We start from the raw sequence: 26,306 nt of genomic DNA, 5'->3' as shown, positions 1-26,306 counted from the left end.
CCTCTTTTTCATTAGTCAACAAAAGCAGATCCACGACCCAGATGACACAGAAACACCACCGGGTTAAGGTTTAGGATCAAGACTGGTGAGAAAAAGGATCTTTAACAGAAGGATTCTCAAATACATAGCCCTGTCCTAATAGATCAGCCTAATCAGGATGCATGCTCACATCTGCACCCCCCGAGAGTGACCCCTCAACCCCCCCAGACAATGCTTCCTGACAACAATCTCTATCTGTCTCATATCTATCTATCTATGTATTATCTATCTATCTATCTATCTATCTATCTATCTCTTATCTATCTCCTATCTATCTATCCTTTGTATCTATCTATCTCATATCTATCTATCTCCTATCTATCTCCTATCTATCTATCTATCTATCTATCTATCTATCTATCTATCCTTTGTAGCTATCTAGCTTCTATCTATCTATCTATCTATCTATCTCCTATCTATCTATCTATCTATCTCCTATCTCCTATCTCCTATCTATCTATCGCATATCTCTCTTATTTATCTCTCATATCAATCTCCTATGCATCTATAGTTTGCATATCTTTCTAATCTATTTATCTAATCTATGATAAAACCTGTCCCAGTAAGGATAAGGTCAGGTTCACACAGGGGTGATAATTGTACCATTATTGCACAAAAATTCAACTCAAAACACTAGTCAAATCTGATTTTGGTTCAATGTGCAGCCATAATAAATGCAATATATGATCATTTTATACATTGCCATTCCCTGGCACACTATAAGGAAACATTATGTTCACCTTAAACAGAAACTTCTCATCTGTCAAACTACATGGCCAAACGTCTTATAAGAAGTAGCGGTGATGGCTTCCTCAGAAGACTCCCATCCGTTGCTTGTTTACACTCCATATCCTACTTCTAGCATGGAAATGGCGCAGTGCAGACCAGAATGTCATTTCCATCATTTTAATCTAACAGATCATATATCATGGATACAGGAAATATGGCGACTTCTGTACTCGCTGTCAAGCAGGAGCTGCAGCACAGGAGCCACGCGTTCTGCGCGCCCTGATTTATACAAATGATATACATGTATTCACACGTTAAAATGCATATTTTACTGAGCTGGAAAAAGAGTCAAGTCATCGGGTCGTGACCATATTTTACCAAACCAACAGAATTATGGAATATTTCCGTCACCACGATCACGAAAATGACAAACCGAATAACTCCTTCAAGAATGCAATCTGATTTCTTTTCATGGAAAGGGTTTGAAAAGCTCAGTAAGAGGGTGCCCCTGTCTGCGGTGCCCGTCGCCTGGTTGCCCATGCTCTGGGCTAATTAATTGGTTAACTGCTGAGTGACAACTGTTAATCCTGTTATTTAAAGCCCTTTCTTCTGTACTCGCCCCTAGAGAGAAGAACAGCTTTTTGCCCTCTCTGCTCTGTAAATAGTCTGCATTTATCCTTTCATTTTCCCATAACCCAAGATCTGATGGGCGTATTACACAGTACAAATAGTGGGAAAGAGGCATAGCTACAGTAAGCAAGGAATAGCAACCATGTCAGCTGGTCAGTTTGGGAACGCCCGTCCTAGTCCACCATGTATGTCACTGTTAGAATTATTTATTGGATTATCCTGTATGGAATTACGATGGATGTATTTCTGAACAATATTACATGGGTCTATGTTGTGCCATCCCTCTATTATTCCTGCTAGAAGTTTAAGAAGGAATTACCAGCAGTCCGAACTGGGTGTTAGCAGTTCGGGGTGTCCCTGCACCCCCCTAACTTACTACTTTATTTAGTTATTTATTTATATAGTGGCAACATATTCCGCAGCGCTTTACAGACATTGGCATCGCTCACTATCCCCAGGAGCTCACAATCTAAGTTTCCTATCAGTATGTCAGACGAAACCCACAGGAGAACATACAAACTCCATGCAGATGTTACCCTTGGTCATATTCGAACCTAGGACCCCAGTGCTGAAAAGCAACAGTGCTAACCACTGAGCCACCGTGCTGCAGGTGTCAGTCCGTGCTGGGACACCCCCCAACTGGTAACGCCCAGCTGGACTTTTATTGGATATGGCTGATGATTCCTCCATAAACTTCTACCAGGAATAATAGAGGAACGGCACATCATACAGTCACAAGACTAGATATTCCAGGATTGTTATTGCCTGGGGCGTACGAGTCAGGAGAAGTTACAGTTCCTCTTTAAATATCCAGTAAATACCCATCTCCAGCCAAATTACCATTCAGAGGTGGTTTGAAGAGGACCTCTCATCACTCCAACATGTCTGTTTTAGTAAAGACTTGCATTATTTTCTCTAAAATAACAATACCCGATCATCTTTTCTTATAACTATGTTTTGTGTCATTCCTCTGTTATCCCTCCTAAAAATAACTGAATACTAGGTGTTACTCCCCCCGTTAAATGGAGTATTTCCTATACTCTCGGCACAGATTGGAGAGTTTTACAGTATGCAGAGATACACCCCAGCTGGTAACACCTACTTGTTAATTTCTTCATAAATTTCTAGAAGGCATACCAGAGTAACGACACAATGGAGGGTCTAAGAAAAAATGCCGTCAGGAACAGTGACGGATCCTCGTCCATAGAATATTAAAATACAATAAAGCAAGAGGCATTCAAGACATTGGCACCTCCTGTAGATTTTACAATGTAAGGCCTCATGCACACGACTGTTGCGTGTTTTGCGGTAAGCAAATTGCGGATCTGCAAAACACGGATTTGCGGAACGGCGCAGACAGCCATTAATATAACTGCCTATTCGCTAAACAGGCAAGAATAGGACAGGTTATATGTTTTTGCGGACCACGAAATGGGGCAACGGATGCGGACATTGAAGTGAATGGGTCCGCACCCAAGCCGCAAATACTGCGGCTCGGATGCGGACCAAAACAACGGCCGTGTGCATGAGGTCTAAGGACCGTAGCAGCTTGCAGTGCAGACCAGAACCCATCCTAACAGCCATCACTTGGCAATCTGTTCAAGAGATGCCGTCCTCAGAGCTGGAGGAATCAGCTGCTGTGAGGAAAGTCTTGGCAGAACAAAGCTTTCCAGTTCTGTAAAAAAAAATAAAAAATTCCGTCTCCAGGTTCGGCTCCTCTGTATTTTCCATCTGTAAACCAGAGTTTGATGAACCTGAGCCCCCTGGTGCTGAAATTCATCTCCCGAGGCCCATAGTCATGAAGATAGAAAATTCTACAGGCTCCGAGGACGTGACACTGAATACTGGGAGCTGAGGAATATTTCTGGAAAAGTTCTCCTCACTTGTAGGGCCATGCTTTGTGTGTGGGATCCACAACCCAAATTGGATAAATGTCCCCTTGCCCTTCCCAACATATCAATGAAAGAACTAAAATAAGGGGCGGACACTCTCGCCATAAGCATTGTGCGTATTATTTAGGGGAGGCAGTAAATGTTCCCTGCGGTCCCCCTAGGGGCTTTAGGAACATATCATTACCGTTGACCTCTTTCTCCTTTATACTCTTTGCTTTTTTATGTATTTGTATTACGTTATACATCAAGAGACATGGGAGCCATGACAGATTAGAACATTCCCTGCCCACCAAATGCAACAAGTGGCCCAAATGGGTGGTCTCCCACAAAAAAAGAAAAGAAAAAGAAAAGACAAAGAAACGTAGGCCATCTTCAAGGGGTTGTGACTCCTGCTGACATTTTTATGGAGGCTATGAAATACCTCCACCATTTGTTCCAGGAAGCCTCTTCAGGGCTCTCTTCTTGTGAGGGACATGTTGGACTGCTTGAGAATGTGTGAGCAACCAGATTCACTCCAGCTGAAGAACACATTTTAGGAGGTCACTCCTCAAAGTCTGTCCACCATTAGGCGCTGTTCAAATCTACTTTGGAGCCTGTGTTGCGGATTCTGTCACATTTGAAAGAAAAAAATACAGAGCTGCCTGTATTTTATTTTATTTTTTTTTCGTTGAAGGAGTTATCCCATGAAAACTATCTTTCAACCAGCACCTGGATCTGAATACTTTGGTAAAAATTACTGAGCTATTCAATAAAATGTACCTGTATAGCGCCACCTGCTGATTGTTTTTTTCTTATTTCTTTGTCCTGGCCGCACATGCTCAGTTTCATTCTTAAACTGAGCTACAAGCTTGATATAAATCTAGCAGAACAATAAGGGCAATGAATGGGGAGATCTCTAGATCCACGTGAGGAACAGGGCTGGTTCTAGATTTGTTAGGAAGAGGTGGCCACGTACTGTATGATGTCTGATTTTCATTTTTATACATTAATCACTGGATAACCCGTCTAACATGATAGTCACCATAATGAATTCCCCACAATTTAATGGGGTCCATTGGGCTCCACTGGTGTCCGTGTGATGGAACCATTGAAGAAACAGAATTCACAACAGATCACTAAAATATGATATATAGCATGCAGAGGATTAATATTCATGACTAAGTGAATCCATACCATAAAATGTCCCTTGACATTAAAGACATAATCTAGGCTTGCAAGCATGAGCTGAAGCAATTACTATGGAAAATAGGCCTTCACCGGGAGATGACTATGTAACTGACCCTATATACTGCTGAGAGGCTATAGCAGAAGTATAGACCTTACGTAATTATTTTTCTAATCAAAGTGAATGGCTTGAAAGCAAAGGCAAATTAATATCAACCCTTTCGTAACCCTGCCCCATTCAACAAAGGAGGAAGGGGGGGGGGGGGCATCCTAATAGAAAGTGTGTCTATCATGACCTGTAGGGCTTTCCATAAAAATGGCTCATTTCACATACACAGATTAGAAATATGCAGATGGCCTTTGGAAATAATTGAAGCATTTCTCCTAAGAAACCTATCTTTCCTCTGATTGACTTCCGTTAGGGCTTTATGTTTATGCATTAGAAAAGCTGCAATCACTTCCAGATGCACCAGGGCCATCAGGTGGACATATATGTGGCAGAAAATGTACTGCTTACGTTTGACCAAATACTTAGGCCGGGAGCAGCTGTTTGGAGAATTTTTCACTTTCTTATATTTGATTGATCTTAGGTACAAAATTCAGCAAAAGGAGCAGTAGATATGAAGAAGCTGTGATTTTCCTCTGTATCGATTATACATCTCATCATATTTAGCTATCAGGAGCTTCCTCATCTGTGTGAATTGGCTTTTTTTCATCAGCACAATAAGCTTCACTTTGGAAAGAACTTGGTAGGAATTTCCTCGTCGCGAAATTGGGCAAAACGCCAGGACAACACACAGGTGAATTCCAGAAGCCTTGGAAGCTCCTCTTCTGCACAGAGGGCTGGCAGGAGATGTTATCCCTCAATTCCCGGAGTTATTAATGAGCGTCGTGTCCCCTCAGTGCTGGCTGCTTTATAAATCAACCTTTGCACAGCCAGGCAGATAATGAACCAGCAGTTTCTCAAGCATGTTACAAGGGGGCAGGTAACCCTGGGAGGATTTAATGCTGCAATGTCCCCAAGGACGCAAAAGAACCAATACCAATCATAGGTAACAGATGCCGTATCACAAGGTTATGAGGCTCCTGGAAGAAGCTAAACATCAGACTGTATATAAGCTCTCTTTGAGTAAACTGCATTGCGTACTGGTCAACCGCATTGTGTATTGGTCAACCGCATTGTGTACTGGTCAACTGCATTGTGTACTGGTCAACCGCATTGTGTACTGGTCAACTGCATTGTGTACTGCGTAACTACATTGCGTACTGGTCAGTCATATTGTGAACTGGTCAACCGCATTGTGTACTGGTCAACCGCATTGTGTACTGGTACTGGTCAACTGCATTGTGTACTGCATAACTACATTGTGAACTGGTCAGTCATATTGTGAACTGGTCAACCGCATTGTGTACTGGTCAACCGCATTGTGTACTGGTCAACCGCATTGTGTACTGGTCAACCGCATTGTGTACTGGTCAACCGCATTGTGTACTGGTCAACCGCATTGTGTACTGGTCAACCGCATTGTGTACTGGTCAACTACATTGTATACTGGTCAACTGCATTGTGTACTGTGTAACTACATTGTGTACTGGTCAGTCATATTGTGTACTGGTCAACCATATTGTGCATGTGTACTGGTCAACCATGCTGTGTACTGGTCAACCATATTGTGTACTGGTCAGCCATATTGTGTACTGGTCAGCCATATTGTGTACTGGTCAACTACATTGTGTACTGGTCAACCTTGCTGTGTACTGGTCAATCACTTTGGGAGACATTGAACATCTGATCAGTGGGGGTCCTAGTCCTGACATCCCCGCGATCAACTTGTTAGGGCAGTGATGTCACATTCATCAATCACATGACCTATTTGCAGCTCAGTTATATTCAAGTGAATGGACCTGGGCTGCAATACCAAACACAGCCCCTATACAATGTATGGCACTGTGCTTGGTAAGCTGTAAGGAGGATGCAGCACTCACCAGAGCCCCCAACCCTTTCAAACAGATGATTGGCGGGTGTGCCAGGAGTCGGACTCCCACTAATCTGACATTGATGACCTATCGTGAGGACAGCTCATTAATACTGTACTCCCGGAAAACCCCTTTAACTCACAAAAAGTGCGGATACTGCTTTCAGAGATCCACCTATAATGAACTATTTAGGGTAAGCTAATGCTCTCTTTAAGGGGTCAGACACCGACTTACAGAATAGCCCCCTATTGGTGCCATTAGTGAGCTTTTATTCTTTTAGAGGAGAGCTGTTATTAAAGGGGTTGTGCAGTCCCTGGACTTTTTGCTTACTAAAAGTTGACAACGGTATAAAAAAAAATAAAAAAAACGGAGTAATACTCACCCACCAGTGCCATGCCACTACTCCCTAGATCTCACAGCAATATCTGCTCAACGGGCATTGACAATGAATGGGGACAAAATGGAAACATTTTTCTTCCGGTATTGAGACCCTATGACGGATCTTAATATCGGAAAATATTAACGCTAGTGTGAAAGTAGCCTAAGTTTGGTGAAACATGTCAAGGGGCGTCCAGTATCTGATATGCTATCTATATGCTACCTTGCCCATTCCGTAAGTCATCTACATGGCCAAAATCTATAGGAGGATCACAGAAATGACACCAGGACAGTTTGTATGACAAATGTGACAAGCAGATCTGGTTTCCAGGACATTTGATGGTAAGATTTCATACAGAATCAGATTCTAGTCTCTACCAATATTTATCTTTGGGTTTGTAATTTGAACCTAGCATCTGTTCTCATTTCACAGTCATGACTGGTATGTTACCACCACGCTGCCATTGCCAGAGATCTGGGCGTCAGGGCTCAAATATTCAACACAAACAAGACGGTGGTGCCGACCCTCACTCCTGCTTCCTTTCTCAGTACACACTTTTATGGCTGTTATCCAAGGTGACAATTGGATGTGTATCCTCTGAGCTGTGCTTGTGCCCATTTCTGACTACGTCACCTGTCTATACTGAAATAAATCACTAAAGGACTTCCTATTTAGGGTAATGTGTCTAGGGTGTCTGTCTATCGAAAGAGCTTCAGCCGTCAACAGTAACATATAACGTGTACTGTACAGAAGTCCTTCTAATTGCCCCCAACCATGCGGGGCGGACAGCAGGGAGCTGGGGGCGTGAAAGCCCTGGGGTTCTATTTACAAAACAGACAACATTGCAATGTAAATAGGAGCTTTGTTTACTGCATGTAGTATGCTACAGGTACAGCACCAGTATGCTACAGGTACAGCACCAGTATGCTACAGGTACAGCACCAGTATGCTACAGGTACAGCACCAGTATGCTACAGGTACAGCACCAGTATGCTACAGGTACAGCACCAGTATGCTACAGGTACAGCACCAGTATGCTACAGGTACAGCACCAGTATGCTACAGGTACAGCACCAGTATGCTACAGGTACAGCACCAGTATGCTACAGGTACAGCACCAGTATGCTACAGGTACAGCACCAGTATGCTACAGGTACAGCACCAGTATGCTACAGGTACAGCACCAGTATGCTACAGGTACAGCACCAGTATGCTACAGGTACAGCACCAGTATGCTACAGGTACAGCACCAGTATGCTACAGGTACAGCACCAGTATGCTACAGGTACAGCACCAGTATGCTACAGGTACAGCACCAGTATGCTACAGGTACAGCACCAGTATGCTACAGGTACAGCACCAGTATGCTACAGGTACAGCACCAGTATGCTACAGGTACAGCACCAGTATGCTACAGGTACAGCACCAGTATGCTACAGGTACAGCACCAGTATGCTACAGGTACAGCACCAGTATGCTACAGGTACAGCACCAGTATGCTACAGGTACAGCACCAGTATGCTACAGGTACAGCACCAGTATGCTACATGTACAGCACCAGTATGCTACAGGTACAGCACCAGTATGCTACAGGTACAGCACCAGTATGCTACAGGTACAGCACCAGTATGCTACAGGTACAGCACCAGTATGCTACATGTACAGCACCAGTATGCTACAGGTACAGCACCAGTATGCTACATGTGTACAGCACCAGTATGCTACATGTACAGCACCAGTATGCTACAGGTACAGCACCAGTATGCTACAGGTACAGCACCAGTATGCTACATGGTACAGCACCAGTATGCTACAGGTACAGCACCAGTATGCTACAGGTACAGCACCAGTATGCTACAGGTACAGCACCAGTATGCTACAGGTACAGCACCAGTATGCTACAGGTACAGCACCAGTATGCTACAGGTGTACAGCACCAGTATGCTACAGGTACAGCACCAGTATGCTACAGGTACAGCACCAGTATGCTACAGGTACAGCACCAGTATGCTACAGGTACAGCACCAGTATGCTACATGTACAGCACCAGTATGCTACAGGTACAGCACCAGTATGCTACAGGTACAGCACCAGTATGCTACATGTGTACAGTACAAGTATGCTACAGGTACAGCACCAGTATGCTACAGGTACAGCACCAGTATGCTACATGTACAGCACCAGTATGCTACATGTGTACAGTACCAGTATGCTACATGTACAGCACATGTACAACTGGAGATTTTAGCATTATTGCATAATGATAGATAGAAATAATAGATAGATACATATGAGATAGATGGATAGATAGATAGATAGATAGATAGATAGATAGATAGATACAAATAATAGAGAGATACAAATGAGATAGACGGATAGATAGATAGATAGATAGATAGATAGATAGATAGATAAATTGATAGATATGAGATAGATAAATACGGTAGATAGATACAAATAATAGATAGATAGATAGATAGATAATATATATCATACATTGTATTATATACTATCATAGCTATATAATTATGTATAGTAATACACATGATAGAGACACTGAAACAATTTTTAATATGCAAATCCTGTTTGTTTTGTTCAATGTCTACTGATAATAATACGTTCTTCAGTTCGCAGATATTAATAAATTCTTTGTACTCCCGTGAAAATAGCAAGGAGCTCTTATCAGCAGGTAGCAGTAATCGGAAGAGTCAGACAAATAGAGAGGAAGGAAGTGGTTTTTGTTTTCCTCCGGCCCATGTACTTAGCATGCAGGGTGAGAACATTCCCAGAACATGCACGTTCTACAAAACATAAAGAGCTGAGTCCAGCGTCAAAGGTGCCGCAGCCCTGACCCACCCATCTGACTGGGCTGCACCCTCCACCCAGGATTCAGGGCTGTGAATCACCGGACACTTCATGTATTGTATGGGAATAAACAAGTATGACTCCTGACCACAACCCAGTTATTACCTATGGGACAGGGACAACAAACATGGAATGCACAGGGCTGAATCATGGGGGGGGGGGGGATATGTGGATGTGTTTTTACAGCTTTACATTCTAAAAAAAAAGACCGAAAGCTGCAGTTTTTGGGGTTCTGGCTAGACATGCCATTTAACCTTCCAACATCTAAATGGAGATTTACTGGGCAGCAAAGTCAAGATAAACCGAAAACCTTTCCAGAAGGATTAATAACACTTATTGGACATTGTCCTCGCGTTACTACTACTGTCTAGGCCTCTGGTACTTAGGAGACAAGAAGAATTATTATAAACTGATATCCTCTTTTCCAAGCACAGACGGATCTTCTGGACCATTTCTTCCCATATCCAATGCCAGAAATTTGCACTGAGGGTGAAGGTGGCACAGTAGAGAAAGGCGAGCGCCAAAAACATAAAGCAGATGGGGGCAATTAAAAAAAAAGAGGCACTGGAAAACAGAAAGAGTATTGATTCAATGAAAGCATTGACATGCTAATTTATTTGCAATGGTCCCGCTCTTGTTTTGGTCCGTTGCTGGCACACTCCAAAAAGGAGACGGACTCTCAATAGTAGATGAAGTCTGGTATTTTTTTTTCTTTACTCCAGTGCTGCTCAGGCACAAAGTAAACTTGACCGGGAAACAAGCTGCATAAGGAGGGGTGGACTGGGCTTGGCGTACCCATGGGACACTGGAAAATCCCTTCTAAAACAGCCACAAAGCAAGACTGCTGAAAGCTGGTAATATAACTCACCCCTCATAATTCCTGGAGAGCAACATTGATCTCGGTTTTCCCTTCGACAGGAAAATATGTTGGAAAATTCATTTTGTTAGCAGCACCACCCGCTAATACAATTGTGGAAGATAATTTGCTTTTTCTTTTGGCACAAGCTTGAGGGGTTTCTTTAGGGACTTGCGGATGAGGGTCACTGCTATAGCAAAGTACGTTGCTGAAAAATCACAACTAGGACTATTCATACGTCTATTGACTTTGGCTACAACCTATTAAAGGGGTTATCCCGCGAAAAGTACCACCATGCAATGAATGGGACATTTGAAATGACATTCCATTGCAATATAGATGTAATAAAAATATTATTATTATGACTTTTTATGTACATTGCATTTTCCTCTCTGGAAGCGCCCCCCTGCTTGCCTATCCTTCTTGTCCACCTTCTTCTGCTCCCCTCAGTACCAGCAAAGTGGTTCATAGAGAAGCGGGTAGAGCAGTCCAGACACCTCTTCGAAATTCATAGAAATATATTGCTATATATCTGTCTAGATGGTGGGGAAGGAACATATGGGGGTAACACAGACAACGATGGGCTATATATGGGAGACTAGTTTCTATTTAGAAGAGGAAGGTGTTAGAAAGAGCTAATTGCAATGCTTCCTTGATGAGCTCCTGTCCACTCACAGAAGAGGAAGAAAGTCCTCCAGATAAGCCGATAAGGGTTTAAATTGATGGCATATCCCTTATATTGCCTTAATTTGTATACTTGGTATATGGTGTATATATCAATACATAGTGACAATGTCTTTCAGCAGAGGTAGCAATCCCAATCCTGTCACTGTAGACTTGAAATCTAAAATATAAAGTCAAGGCACTTCTTCTACCATTAATGATGCCTTCATAACCTCAATGGGGTAGTGCTGTACTACACGGAGTTAGTTTGATGACATCATTTTGCTACTATAAACTGCACACATGCAAATATTAGGGTTCACTGAGCTAGGAGCATGAAATATAAAGGTTACACTTTTCTCTATCCCGTGTCCAGGCCAAATCTTCAATATGAAACAACGCTGAACTTAGAATCCAGCTATGGCTCCATGGAAATAACCCGCTTTCTGTCCAAGTTTCTACTAACAAACTGCTAGGACTTCATGCTGATAGGAATAAAAAAAAAATCTTATATCGGCTCAGCGAGCCTGTTTGGTGTCCTAATTACTGTTTATCCTGTGGTTCGCCCCCCTATTAAAAAGAGAATAAATGCAAACCCCCACAAACCTCCCTCTTTCCAACAGAAAATCTCCCGTACCAATGGCCTGCTGTTTTATAAAACTAAACATAAAGAGGGGACACTGGGGAGAGGCTATTATTGACCCCCGAAAAAAAATCTCAAGAGGTGGGTTAGAGACTGATTTAAAAAGAGCAGAGACAAACTTTTGCCTCCAAATGCTACCCCCTTCTGGACTTGTGAATGGCATCTATTTGCATTTGACTATAATAAGTAGAAGGTTTGGGCCCCAATCCTAGTAAAAATAGGTTTATCTCCTTGGTGGACAAAGCCATGAGAGATATGTACAAAGACTCATATACAATATGTGAATGGAAAAGCATGCCATGCAAAAGAAGAATGAGAGAAGCTCCACAGACAGCTGACAATCTCCATTCATTAGGGCAGAAGACGCAAAAAGCAAAGAAGATACACACAGAATGGTTTCCTAGACAGAATTTGGTATGGGAGATGATACTCATGAATATTCATGATATCAACATGCAGTTAGGCAAATTGTTGTTTGCAAAGTATCATTCACCTGCTGCTCCATTGAAATGGATTCAGTTTGTTACTGATGTTCCTACTGCATAATGTTCCAACCGCTCATTAAAATGGGCATATATTCTCCTAGATACCGGATAAGTGCCTTCATTATGTGGCACAGCTTATCTCTGTGCACTGCAATCCTTGATAGTGCATAATGTGTCATTGCTTTCACTAAACATCACTGATAAGATCACCAATGACCAGATATCAAGATATATTTTACAAGGACTTTTACATTTTAGAAATGAATAGCCTCAGGCCAACCGCAGAAGAAAATTATATCTTTCTAATCAGGTAATCGTAGACAAGAGCTTGTATATGACTACTTGACCCAAGATCAGTGTGTTGCTGATGCCCTTAAACCAATGAAGTAACTTTCAAAGGTCTTCAGGTTTGAGATTCTCTAGGTCTGACCCTTGTCCACAGGCCTTTGTCAAACTGAAGATCTTAATCAATCTTTGCCTGTGACCAGGGAATGACAAGAAGAAGATTGATGAAGGATTAAATGACCTCTGGACCTCCTTCTTGTTTTCAGTCTGCTTGTGTCCAACCTCCTATGGACAGTGAAGGAACAACCTGCTAGCAGGGGTCACAACCTGTAGGCTGGTGTATCTTGCTTATCCTCTCACTAGGACAATTCATTTTCTCCATATTTACGCCCATAGCTTTCATCTGTATGAGATCTATGGCCAAAGTGGACATTGAAGTGGGAAATCCCAAGAGACTGAATGCATGCAGATAATTTAATATCAGGCACAGTGCCCTGACATCTCGAAGAGAGTAAAGTTAGCAAGGACATAATACAAAGCCAGCCAAATGCTGTCCAGCATGCCAGATGCTACGGCCATCAAACAAAGTTTTGCCAGCAAAGCTCAAGCCATAAGGCCACACAAAATGAGATACATAAATTAGTAGTGAGTACAAGGAATGTATCTATGCACATCTATAATATACATCTGTGAGCAATGTAGGCGCACTTATATTCTTCTATTCGGCCTTCTAATGATCTTCTCTTAATCAGAGATTTCCACACAACATCCTCTGACAAAGGATTTGAGGCATGGATCAATTTAAGACTGGTGCCATAAATGCTTTACAAGAGAACTGAACCCTAAGTAATTTGCTTAAGGACCTTTGCTTGGATTATGGCAAGCTGGGCCACAAAAGGGAGGCAAGACTTAAAAGCAGTTCACAGTTCTTTCAATTAAATGGATCATGGGCAACCTGTTGCTTCTTAGAAAACCCTATTCCACTTGCAGGCCAAGGTATTCGTCAAAAGAAAGAATTATTCCTTTGTCAAGTATACATTTTTTTATATCATCAAATAAGCTAACACCACACACTATTCTATCCAGTACCAACCGATGAGCTACACACACAAGGCCTCCACCTGAACAGAATAAGCAATGAGACAATAGCTGGCTCTCTTGGACAATTGAAATATTAAATGTCAAAAATCTGTCCTTTTGTAAGAGCCTCTCGACTCTACTCGTGTCTTGAGGTCAAGAAGCACATACTTTGACCAGGAGACGGTTCCTTAACATGTATTCCCAACACAATATTTATGCACAGGTGACATTTGCTATACACAATTCTTCTTACCCATGAAATTACATTAAAAAATTAGAATCATTCCTATAGAAACCTGAGTGAGTCATTTTAATTGTATAGAAGGTAATGTTGGTTGGAATTTAACTTATCCTGCCTATTTAAGTATGTTTTGGATAGGACAATGGTTAATTCATAGTCATATGTACTCAGCCAGTCCTCGAATATGTCTCCCTGCCTTCTGCCATGCCATGTGTTCATTCTACCTTCCGTGCCAGCCCTTGCCACCTGGACCTCTTGGCCTTGTGAGCACAACCCTTCTGTCAACAGCCATCCCAGGGGATCTGCCAACTATTGGCTTGTTTCTATTCATCTTATGTCACATTCAATTACACAATTTAACACCAGATGGAAACATACAGTAGGGTTCCTTACCTTGACACCCTCCATTGCGCTCTTCATATCCGGCATTACATAGGCAGTTCCCAATAGGGACCAGCCACTCTCCATCAGCTCCACAATACATCTTGGGCACTTCTTTCTCTTCTGAGTTATTGACACAGGAACCTCGAACTTCCACCAACGAAGAGGTATCAGACCCAGTAATGGTGTCAGGGAATTGGGCCAGGTTTCTCACAGTCAATGGACACTTCTTGTAGAAAACACGTACTGACACAAGAGCAATGCATGCTCCCACATCCTGAAAAGCCAGGTAGAAGCCCTCCATGCTAAGTGGACCGACATCTCTGACCTCCGTGTTCAGTTTCATAATTCTGTCTCCAATGTCCACCTGAGTGAAGCTCTCGTCGGCTGCAATTGTGTCAATTTTAACATATTGTGTTTCACGGATATAACGTTCCTTGTCATTGTTGGATTCATAGTAGTACAAATTGAAGGTCTCTTTGCAGGTGCCCATCACTCCAGGCAAGCTGTTACAGTCCCGTAAAGTGAACTTAATCTCAACATACACTCGTTGTGCCCCACTACGTGGGATCCAGTCAGTCCTTAACCAGTTGTTCTGGCTTGACTCCATGACATTGCAGACTTGATATGTTCTGATCGGCGTGTTCTTCTCATCCATAATGCTAACCTCTTCCCACTGCAATAAAATTAATAATTAGAAACTCGATTTTCAAAAAAAAAAATTTAATCATAAGCATAATAAAAGATTGTACTTGAACCACTAGGTCTCTTTTTCTAGTGCCTCCTGTTGGACATTGAGAATGCATTGCATGTGGGTTCCAAAATGAACTAATATATTGAATATCAATGAACAAAACAAGCTTGGTATCCAAAAATTAACCCTATGTTCTTCAGCAGAAATATCAATGGACTAGTACATTGTCTCAATAATTCCTATGGAAAATCAGCCTCTGTCATCAATCAACAGCCACGCCGGTAATCGAAATATATTCTACGTTAAAAAACTCTTACATATTATTTATTTCTTTACGGTAGAATCTGGATAGTGTGAAAGAACAAATGCTTCCTACTGAGGATTTCTGGCTGTCCATGTACTATTAAATTTTTCACTAGCAGTATAAAAATAACCTGCGTACGTATGCGAGGTTTGGAGGAAATTGTCATATCCACAGGGAGACAGGAGAGTGGCAACTGAAATCAGCATCACTTAACTACTGATGTAGACCTGACAGTCTGGATATTACCAATAACGCAAGACATTCATATTATGTCAAGTTATGGGTTACAGTCAAGAATATATGTCTGTAACTGGTGTACAGGCTGAAAAATGAACCTAAAACAGGTTTAGAACGTAATGTAGACAATCCAATATTGGATAATTTACTAATATGGAGCAAGAAAAGTCAAGCCATTGCCATCATTGGGCCATGGAGGAACGTTATGTTTGACTATGGATCTTCATTCTGCGGAATTACCCCTTTCATTGTTAGAAGCCTCAGGAGAAAAATTATGATGTTCCTCAAGGTCATACTGAACACTCATCGGATGGATGGCACCAAACTTCTAAACATATGTGATTTAGTGTCCCCAATATTCCCCGTTCATGGCTTGTGTTGGGAAGGGACAGACTGTCTGTGAACAAAGGCCCCATGGGCTACAGAAATGTGAAGCACGCTGCCTACTGCAACAATCAAGAAGCAAATATGAGCTGGGTGCGATGCCAGCTGCCTGTCGTTCATCCTGGATCCTCTGCTCCGACCATTACGTCAACTAGAGATGTGCGCAGAATCAGGTAGAGCAGGTCAGATATGGGGACTTTCTGTTTGTTGCCTCACATTCATTGGACTTCTCTCCCTTGATGTAGGCATCATTTGTAAATGGACCTATTTCACATTCAGAGCTTGTCTGTATAATGTAAGTACTAACGGGTGTAAGAAATGAAGTTCACAATCTGTGGAGGCATTGTTGGGTGTCCCATTGTCAACCAAAATATTAGAAAGTATAATAGTAACCTTACTAATCACACTGCAAACATCATATGCCGTTCAATGCCCTGTGATAGTATGGAAATTCTTAACCCCTGATAACTAGATCATGTTTCCAATTGTTGGTAAGTGATCTAATGCCATCTTAGATAATGCAAAATAAAAAGAGAAGAAAAAAAAAACCATAATTTGTCAGTGATACCCCCTAAAATATAAGGTTTCAGGCCCAGAAAAAAGGTAATTGATACAGCAGATTGCAAAGGTAATAGGCCACTCTGTATAATCAGCCCAAAATGAGCCTCTGTGAATCACATAAAGGGTCAATCATCCCATTACCTTACAGAATCAAGAACTTACCCCTCCTTCTAAAGGACTAGCTATCCAGCCAAGTTCTCCCTGTACAGACCTGGAATCCAAGAGGGTAACTGAAAAGAGAAGAGCGTGGATACTTGTGAGCGACATGTACAGTAAAGAATGAATCATAATAGTCTAGGATCTCCATCTTGGGATACTAGGTAGAACGGATTATGTCTATGACCTCCATGCTGGGATATAACAATGGTCTAGAAGCTCCATCTTGGAACATGGCATAGAACTGCAATGGTGCAATAATTCTTATTTCATATACCAGTATGCCCTGCTATAAACATATGCTACGCCGGATACATAAATCTATATATACAGATGCAAACCAACAAGAAGGTCCTTGATTAACAAATCCCTGGTGGGATCCATGGAACACGTATGAGACATGAGTTCAGAAGAATCCTGCAGTAAACTGTAATACAGTATCCTAAAACAACACATACAATTCCTGTATTATTTTATATACATATAACCATATAATCAGTTCTTCATCAGTATGGTATATATATATATATATATATATATATTAAACACAGAAGTCATCTGATGGGCAGAAATGTGACTCCTCGACAATCATTTTCCAGCATTTTTCCAAAATTTATACCAAATTTCAGTGTCTTTATTCTCAAGCACATCTCCCCAGATCCGCCACTCACTCTGCAGTCCTGAGATCTACAGCCATCTAGATTCTTATAAGGTAGATGGGAGATACAAAGGGAACAAAGGGTCTCATTTTATTCAAAAAGAGGGAAGAAGGGGAAGAAGAAAGGCAGACGTGACCGGCATTCACACAGCCCCCCCCCGCCCCCCAGCGCAACTTTATGGCTGCCAAGTTAACCATGGGCACAAAGCTCTGCATCTTACAAAAGGCACACACTATATAAAAGCTGTACGATGTGGCAGCACTCAGTCCTTCAATAAATCCCATACACTGCAGATATATACTCAAGTGGAAACATCTAATCTGGTATAGACAGAGAGACGCGTTTCAGATCTTCCACAGATGCATCAGTCACTTATACCCTTACATAGTCCATAGCAGCATCTGTCTATATGTGTGTGTGTATATATATATATACTATAGTATAAAAAGTAATGCACAATCACTTCTAATTAAACACCCCTATACATATAGCTCCAGTACATACCGGTATACCCCTAGATACACTCCAGTACATACCGGTATACCCCTAGATACACTCCAGTACATACCTGTATACCCCTAGATACACTCCAGTACATACCTGTATACCCCTAGATACACTCCAGTACATACCTGTATACCCCAGATACACTCCAATACAAAGCTATTAGCCCTCAGATACACCCCAGTTCCTAAGCTATACTTCCTGACATACACTCCGTAGACAGGGCAGGGGTCTGGGATTTACTAACAGGTTTTAGCCGGAGACTGGAGGACTCGCTGCGGGCACACTGACTGCAGTCACACTGGTAGCAGGTGAGCAGTGCCCGGTATCGCAGCCCCGCAGTGTGCACACAGCTCTACACGTCTTCTACATCAGCATATACACATTGTGTTCTACATGCACATCGCCTGGTCATACATATATACATCCTAACACTGCACATACCCATCACCCATCCTAATAATCCATATACACATCACCCATCATCATCCTAATAATCTATATACACATCACCCATCCTACCCCATCTAGTAATCCATACACACAGGATCCCAATAATCTAGTAATCCATATAGTCATAATCCATCCTAATATTCTAGTAATCAGTGTATACATCATACATTCTAGTATTCTACATACACATCATATAGCCATATAATCATCTACTGACCCACATCCAATAACCCATATTATATAATACAGGCTAGTCATCTAGCCTTATATACATCTGATATCACACACAGGCACACTCCTGTACAGTTCATAGGCACTCTATTAAAGGGTTCTGGATACATCTCATACCTATAATAATACTGTTTCCCATATACTGACTATAATATCCACATGTACATAATGAATTCTCAGACTATACCTGCTAGTGATCTAAGAATTCACATATACATCTACAGCAGACATCCTAAGAATCTACTAATCCACATATACAAGTAGTGATCCATGTATATTCAGTGCAGCCTATCCATCTAATATATAATCCGCATATACACCGTGCAACCTATCAATCTAATATATAATCCGCATATACACCGTGCAACCTATCCATCTAATATATAATCCATATATACACTGTGCAGCCTATCCCTCTAGTACATAATCCGTATATACACTGTGCAGCCTATCCATCTAATATATATAATCCGTATATACATGGAGCAGCCTATCCATCAAATATATAATCCGTATATACACTGTGCAACCTATCAATCTAATATATAATCCGCATATACACCGTGCAACCTATCAATCTAATATATAATCCGTATATACATGGAGCAACCTATCAATCTAATATATAATCCGCATATACACCGTGCAACCTATCCATCTAATATATAATCCGCATATACACCGTGCAACCTATCCATCTAATATATAATCCGTATATACACTGTGCAGCCTATCCATCTAATATATAATCCGTATATACACTGTGCAGCCTATCCATCTAATATATAATCTGCATATACACTGCACAGCCTATCCATCTAATATATAATCCGTATATACACTGTGCAGCCTATCCATCTAATATATAATCTGCATATACACTGTGCAGCCTATCCATCTAATATATAATCCGCATATACACTGTGCAGCCTATCCATCTAGTACATAATCCGTATATACACTGTGCAGCCTATCCATCTAGTATATAATCCGTATATACACTGTGCAGCCTATCCATCTAGTATGTAATCCGTATAAGCACTGTGCAGCCTATCCATCTAATATATAATCCGTATATACACTGTGCAGCCTATCCATCTAGTATATAATCCGTATATACACTGTGCAGCCTATCCATCAAATATATAATCCGTATATACACTGTTCAGCCTATCCATCTAGTATATAATCCATATATACACTGTGCAGCCTATCCATCTAGTATATAATCCGTATATACACTGTGCAGCCTATCCATCTAGTATGTAATCCGTATAAGCACTGTGCAGCCTATCCATCTAATATATAATCCGTATATACACTGTGCAGCCTATCCATCTAGTATATAATCCGTATATACACTGTGCAGCCTATCCATCTAGTATATAATCCGTATATACACTGTGCAGCCTATCCATCTAATATATAATCCGTATATACACTGTGCAGCCTATCCATCTAATATATAATCCGTATATACACTGTGCAGCCTATCCATCTAGTATATAATCCGTATATACACTGTGCAGCCTATCCATCTAGTATATATTCCGTATATACACTGTGCAGCCTATCCATCTAGTATATAATCCGTATATACACTGTGCAGCCTATCCATCTAGTATATAATCCGTATATACACTGTGCAGCCTATCCATCTAGTATATAATCCGTATATACACTGTGCAGCCTATCCATCTAATATATAATCCGTATATACACTGTGCAGCCTGTCCATCTAATATATAATCCGTATATACACTGTGCAGCCTATCCATCTAGTATATAATCCGTATATACACTGTGCAGCCTATCCATCTAGTATATAATCCGTATATACACTGTGCAGCCTATCCATCTAGTATATAATCCGTATATACACTGTGCAGCCTATCCCTCTAGTACATATTCCGCATATACATGGAGCAGTCCTCATACACAGCCTAGTCATGTACACGATGCAGAGCTGTCAGGGCAGTTGCAGGGGGTGCAGGACCCCGGCAGAAGATCCAGGTCACCACGACATCCAGCTCCAATTCCATCCAGTGAAACTTTGTCCCGGCCCGATCCAGCAGGAAACTTCCGCGGAAGTTGGATCCAGTAGATCTCCATAAATCCACTTTTGTCAGATAGTAGGGTCACCATCATTCCAGAGCCCTGATCCGCGGAGCAGCAGAAGTGATCGGCAGGGATCCCAGTCTTACCTTCACTGGCCGGATAGATCCTAGATCCCGTAACTGCACAACTGAAGCCAAAGAGCAGAGAAGACAAGATGCAGTGTAGAATAATCCCAGCCATGGTGGCTGCCGAAGCTGTGGACGGAGGGGGATGATGAGGGTGATGAGGATGATGGGGACTGCACACTCTGTGCCCGCTCTACTTCCCCGCAGGATCCCAGTGGAATAAATGCTTCAAGTTTTAGTGCGGCTGCAAGACATTGCCAGGGGGGCGGGGCCTCATGGCTCTCCCTTCACTCAACCTTCTTTCAGCCAATCACAGGCATAGGGGCGGGAAAAGGGGGGGTGAGGTTAGACAAAGCCACTCCCCTTTTACCTGGACTGGCCCGTCATTTCCAGACTGAGAGGGACGAGGAGAGACTAGAGAGGATAACGGGACGTATCACATATATACTGTACATAGACGGAGGATAACGGGACATATCACATATATACTGTACATAGACGGAGGATAACAGGACGTATCACATATATACTGTACATAGACGGAGGATAACGGGACGTATCACATATATACTGTACATAGACGGAGGATAACGGGACATATCATATATATACTGTACATAGACGGAGGATAACAGGACGTATCACATATATACTGTACATAGACGGAGGATAACGGGACATATCATATATATACTGTACATAGACGGAGGATAACGGGACATATCACATATATACTGTACATAGACGGAGGATAGCGGGACATATCATATATATAATATATACTGTACATAGACGGAGGATAACGGGACATATCACATATATACTGTACATAGACGGAGGATAACAGGACGTATCACATATATACTGTACATAGACGGAGGATAACGGGACGTATCACATATATACTGTACATAGACGGAGGATAACGGGACATATCATATATATACTGTACATAGACAGAGGATAACAGGACGTATCACATATATACTGTACATAGACGGAGGATAACGGGACATATCATATATATACTGTACATAGACGGAGGATAACGGGACATATCACATATATACTGTACATAGACGGAGGATAACAGGACGTATCACATATATACTGTACATAGACGGAGGATAGCGGGACATATCATATATATAATATATACTGTACATAGACGGAGGATAACGGGACATATCACATATATACTGTACATAGACGGAGGATAACAGGACATATCACATATATACTGTACATAGACGGAGTATAACGGGGCGTATAACTTATATACTGTACATAGACGGAGGATAACGGGACGTATCACATATATACTGTACTTAGACGGAGGATAACGGGACGTATCATATATATACTGTACATAGACGGAGGATAACGGGACGTATCACATATATACTGTACATAGACGGAGGATAACAGGATGTATCACATATATACTGTACATAGACGGAGGATAACAGGACGTATCACATATATACTGTACATAGACGGAGGATAACAGGACATATCACATATATACTGTACATAGACGGAGGATAACGGGACGTATCACATATATACTGTACATAGACGGAGGATAACAGGACGTATAACATATATACTGTACATAGACAGAGTATAACGAGACATATCACATATATACTGTACATAGACGGAGGATAACGGGACGTATCACATATATACTGTACATAGACAGAGGATAACGGGACGTATCACATATATACTGTACATAGACGGAGGATAACAGGACGTATCACATATATACTGTACATAGACGGAGGATAACAGGACGTATCACATATATACTGTACATAGACGGAGGATAGTGGGACATATCATATATATAATATATACTGTACATAGACGGAGGATAACGGGACATATCACATATATACTGTACATAGACGGAGGATAACAGGACATATCACATATATACTGTACATAGACGGAGTATAACGGGGCGTATAACTTATATACTGTACATAGACGGAGGATAACGGGACGTATCACATATATACTGTACATAGACGGAGGATAACGGGACGTATCATATATATACTGTACATAGACGGAGGATAACGGGACGTATCACATATATACTGTACATAGACGGAGGATAACAGGATGTATCACATATATACTGTACATAGACGGAGGATAACAGGACGTATCACATATATACTGTACATAGACGGAGGATAACAGGACATATCACATATATACTGTACATAGACAGAGGATAACGGGACGTATCACATATATACTGTACATAGACGGAGGATAGTGGGACATATCATATATATAATATATACTGTACATAGACGGAGGATAACGGGACATATCACATATATACTGTACATAGACGGAGGATAACAGGACATATCACATATATACTGTACATAGACGGAGTATAACGGGGCGTATAACTTATATACTGTACATAGACGGAGGATAACGGGACGTATCACATATATACTGTACATAGACGGAGGATAACGGGACGTATCATATATATACTGTACATAGACGGAGGATAACGGGACGTATCACATATATACTGTACATAGACGGAGGATAACAGGATGTATCACATATATACTGTACATAGACGGAGGATAACAGGACGTATCACATATATACTGTACATAGACGGAGGATAACAGGACATATCACATATATACTGTACATAGACAGAGGATAACGGGACGTATCACATATATACTGTACATAGACGGAGGATAACAGGACGTATAACATATATACTGTACATAGACAGAGTATAACGAGACATATCACATATATACTGTACATAGACGGAGGATAACGGGACGTATCACATATATACTGTACATAGACAGAGGATAACGGGACGTATCACATATATACTGTACATAGACGGAGGATAACAGGACGTATGACATATATTCTGTACATAGACGGAGGATAACAGGACGTATCACATATATTCTGTACATAGACGGAGGATAACGGGACGTATCACATATATACTGTACATAGACGGAGGATAACAGGACGTATAGCATATATACTGTACATAGACGGAGTATAACGAGACATATTACATATATACTGTACATAGACGGAGGATAACGGGACGTATCACATATATACTGTACATAGACGGAGGATAATGGGACGTATCACATATTTACTGTACATTGATGGAGGATAACGGGACGTATCACATATATACTGTACATAGACGGAGGATGACGGGACGTATCACATATATACTGTACATAGACGGAGGATAACGGGATGTATCACATATATACTGTACATAGACGGAGGATGACGGGACGTATCACATATATACTGTACATAGACGGAGGATAACGGGACGTATCACATATATACTGTACATAGACAGAGGATAACAGGACGTATCACATATATACTGTACATAGACGGAGGATAACGGGACGTATAACATATATACTGTACATAGAAGAAGTATAACGAGACATATCACATATATACTGTACATAGACGGAGTATAACGGGACATATCACATATATACTGTACATAGACGGAGGATAACGGGACGTATCATATATATACTGTACATAGACGGAGGATAACGGGACGTATCACATATATACTGTACATAGACGGAGGATAACGGGACGTATCATATATACTGTACATAGACGGAGGATAACGGGACGTATCACATATATACTGTACATAGACGGAGGATAACAGGATGTATCACATATATACTGTACATAGACGGAGGATAACAGGACGTATCACATATATACTGTACATAGACGGAGGATAACAGGACATATCACATATATACTGTACATAGACAGAGGATAACGGGACGTATCACATATATACTGTACATAGACGGAGGATAGTGGGACATATCATATATATAATATATACTGTACATAGACGGAGGATAACGGGACATATCACATATATACTGTACATAGACGGAGGATAACAGGACATATCACATATATACTGTACATAGACGGAGTATAACGGGGCGTATAACTTATATACTGTACATAGACGGAGGATAACGGGACGTATCACATATATACTGTACATAGACGGAGGATAACGGGACGTATCATATATATACTGTACATAGACGGAGGATAACGGGACGTATCACATATATACTGTACATAGACGGAGGATAACAGGATGTATCACATATATACTGTACATAGACGGAGGATAACAGGACGTATCACATATATACTGTACATAGACGGAGGATAACAGGACATATCACATATATACTGTACATAGACAGAGGATAACGGGACGTATCACATATATACTGTACATAGACGGAGGATAACAGGACGTATAACATATATACTGTACATAGACAGAGTATAACGAGACATATCACATATATACTGTACATAGACGGAGGATAACGGGACGTATCACATATATACTGTACATAGACAGAGGATAACGGGACGTATCACATATATACTGTACATAGACGGAGGATAACAGGACGTATGACATATATTCTGTACATAGACGGAGGATAACAGGACGTATCACATATATTCTGTACATAGACGGAGGATAACGGGACGTATCACATATATACTGTACATAGACGGAGGATAACAGGACGTATAGCATATATACTGTACATAGACGGAGTATAACGAGACATATTACATATATACTGTACATAGACGGAGGATAACGGGACGTATCACATATATACTGTACATAGACGGAGGATAATGGGACGTATCACATATTTACTGTACATTGATGGAGGATAACGGGACGTATCACATATATACTGTACATAGACGGAGGATGACGGGACGTATCACATATATACTGTACATAGACGGAGGATAACGGGATGTATCACATATATACTGTACATAGACGGAGGATGACGGGACGTATCACATATATACTGTACATAGACGGAGGATAACGGGACGTATCACATATATACTGTACATAGACAGAGGATAACAGGACGTATCACATATATACTGTACATAGACGGAGGATAACGGGACGTATAACATATATACTGTACATAGAAGAAGTATAACGAGACATATCACATATATACTGTACATAGACGGAGTATAACGGGACATATCACATATGTACTGTACATAGACGGAGGATAACGGGACGTATAACATATATACTGTACATAGAAGGAGTATAACGAGACATATCACATATATACTGTACATAGACGGAGTATAACAGGACATATCACATATATACTGTACATAGACGGAGTATAACGGGACATATCACATATGTACTGTACATAGACGGAGAGCGGGTAACGGGACGTAACACATATGTATTGTACGTAGACGGAGAGAGGGTAACGGGACATATCACATATATACTGTACATAGACGGAGGATAACGGGACGTATCACATTATTTATATTGTACGTAGACAGAGAGAGGGTTACGGGACGTATCACATGTATACTGTACATAGACGGAGGATAACGGGACGTATCACATATATACTGTACATAGACGGAGGATAACAGGACGTATCACATATATACTGTACATAGACGGAGAGAGGGTAACGGGACGTATCACATATATATTGTACA

General features: G+C 41.2%; 1 protein-coding gene across 2 annotated transcripts in view; it reads right to left on the bottom strand.

The window, feature by feature from the left end:
* EPHA4 (EPH receptor A4) overlaps positions 1-20,884 on the bottom strand; it is a 55,499-nt gene extending 34,615 nt beyond the window's left edge. For both annotated transcript variants that reach the window (XM_044288541.1, XM_044288542.1), the window contains exons 1-3: positions 20,697-20,884; positions 16,652-16,719; positions 14,322-14,985 (exon numbers count right to left, since the gene is read on the bottom strand). In XM_044288541.1, the coding sequence (XP_044144476.1) occupies positions 14,322-14,985; positions 16,652-16,719; positions 20,697-20,790 (826 nt within the window). In that variant the 5' untranslated portion in view covers positions 20,791-20,884. The remainder of the gene's footprint in view (positions 1-14,321; positions 14,986-16,651; positions 16,720-20,696) is intronic.
* Between the last annotated feature and the right edge of the window lie 5,422 nt (positions 20,885-26,306).

Source organism: Bufo gargarizans, chromosome 4 (assembly GCF_014858855.1).
Source record: "Bufo gargarizans isolate SCDJY-AF-19 chromosome 4, ASM1485885v1, whole genome shotgun sequence".
NCBI classification, from domain to species: Eukaryota; Metazoa; Chordata; class Amphibia; order Anura; family Bufonidae; genus Bufo; species Bufo gargarizans.
This window is presented reverse-complemented; position numbering and strand designations above follow the sequence as displayed.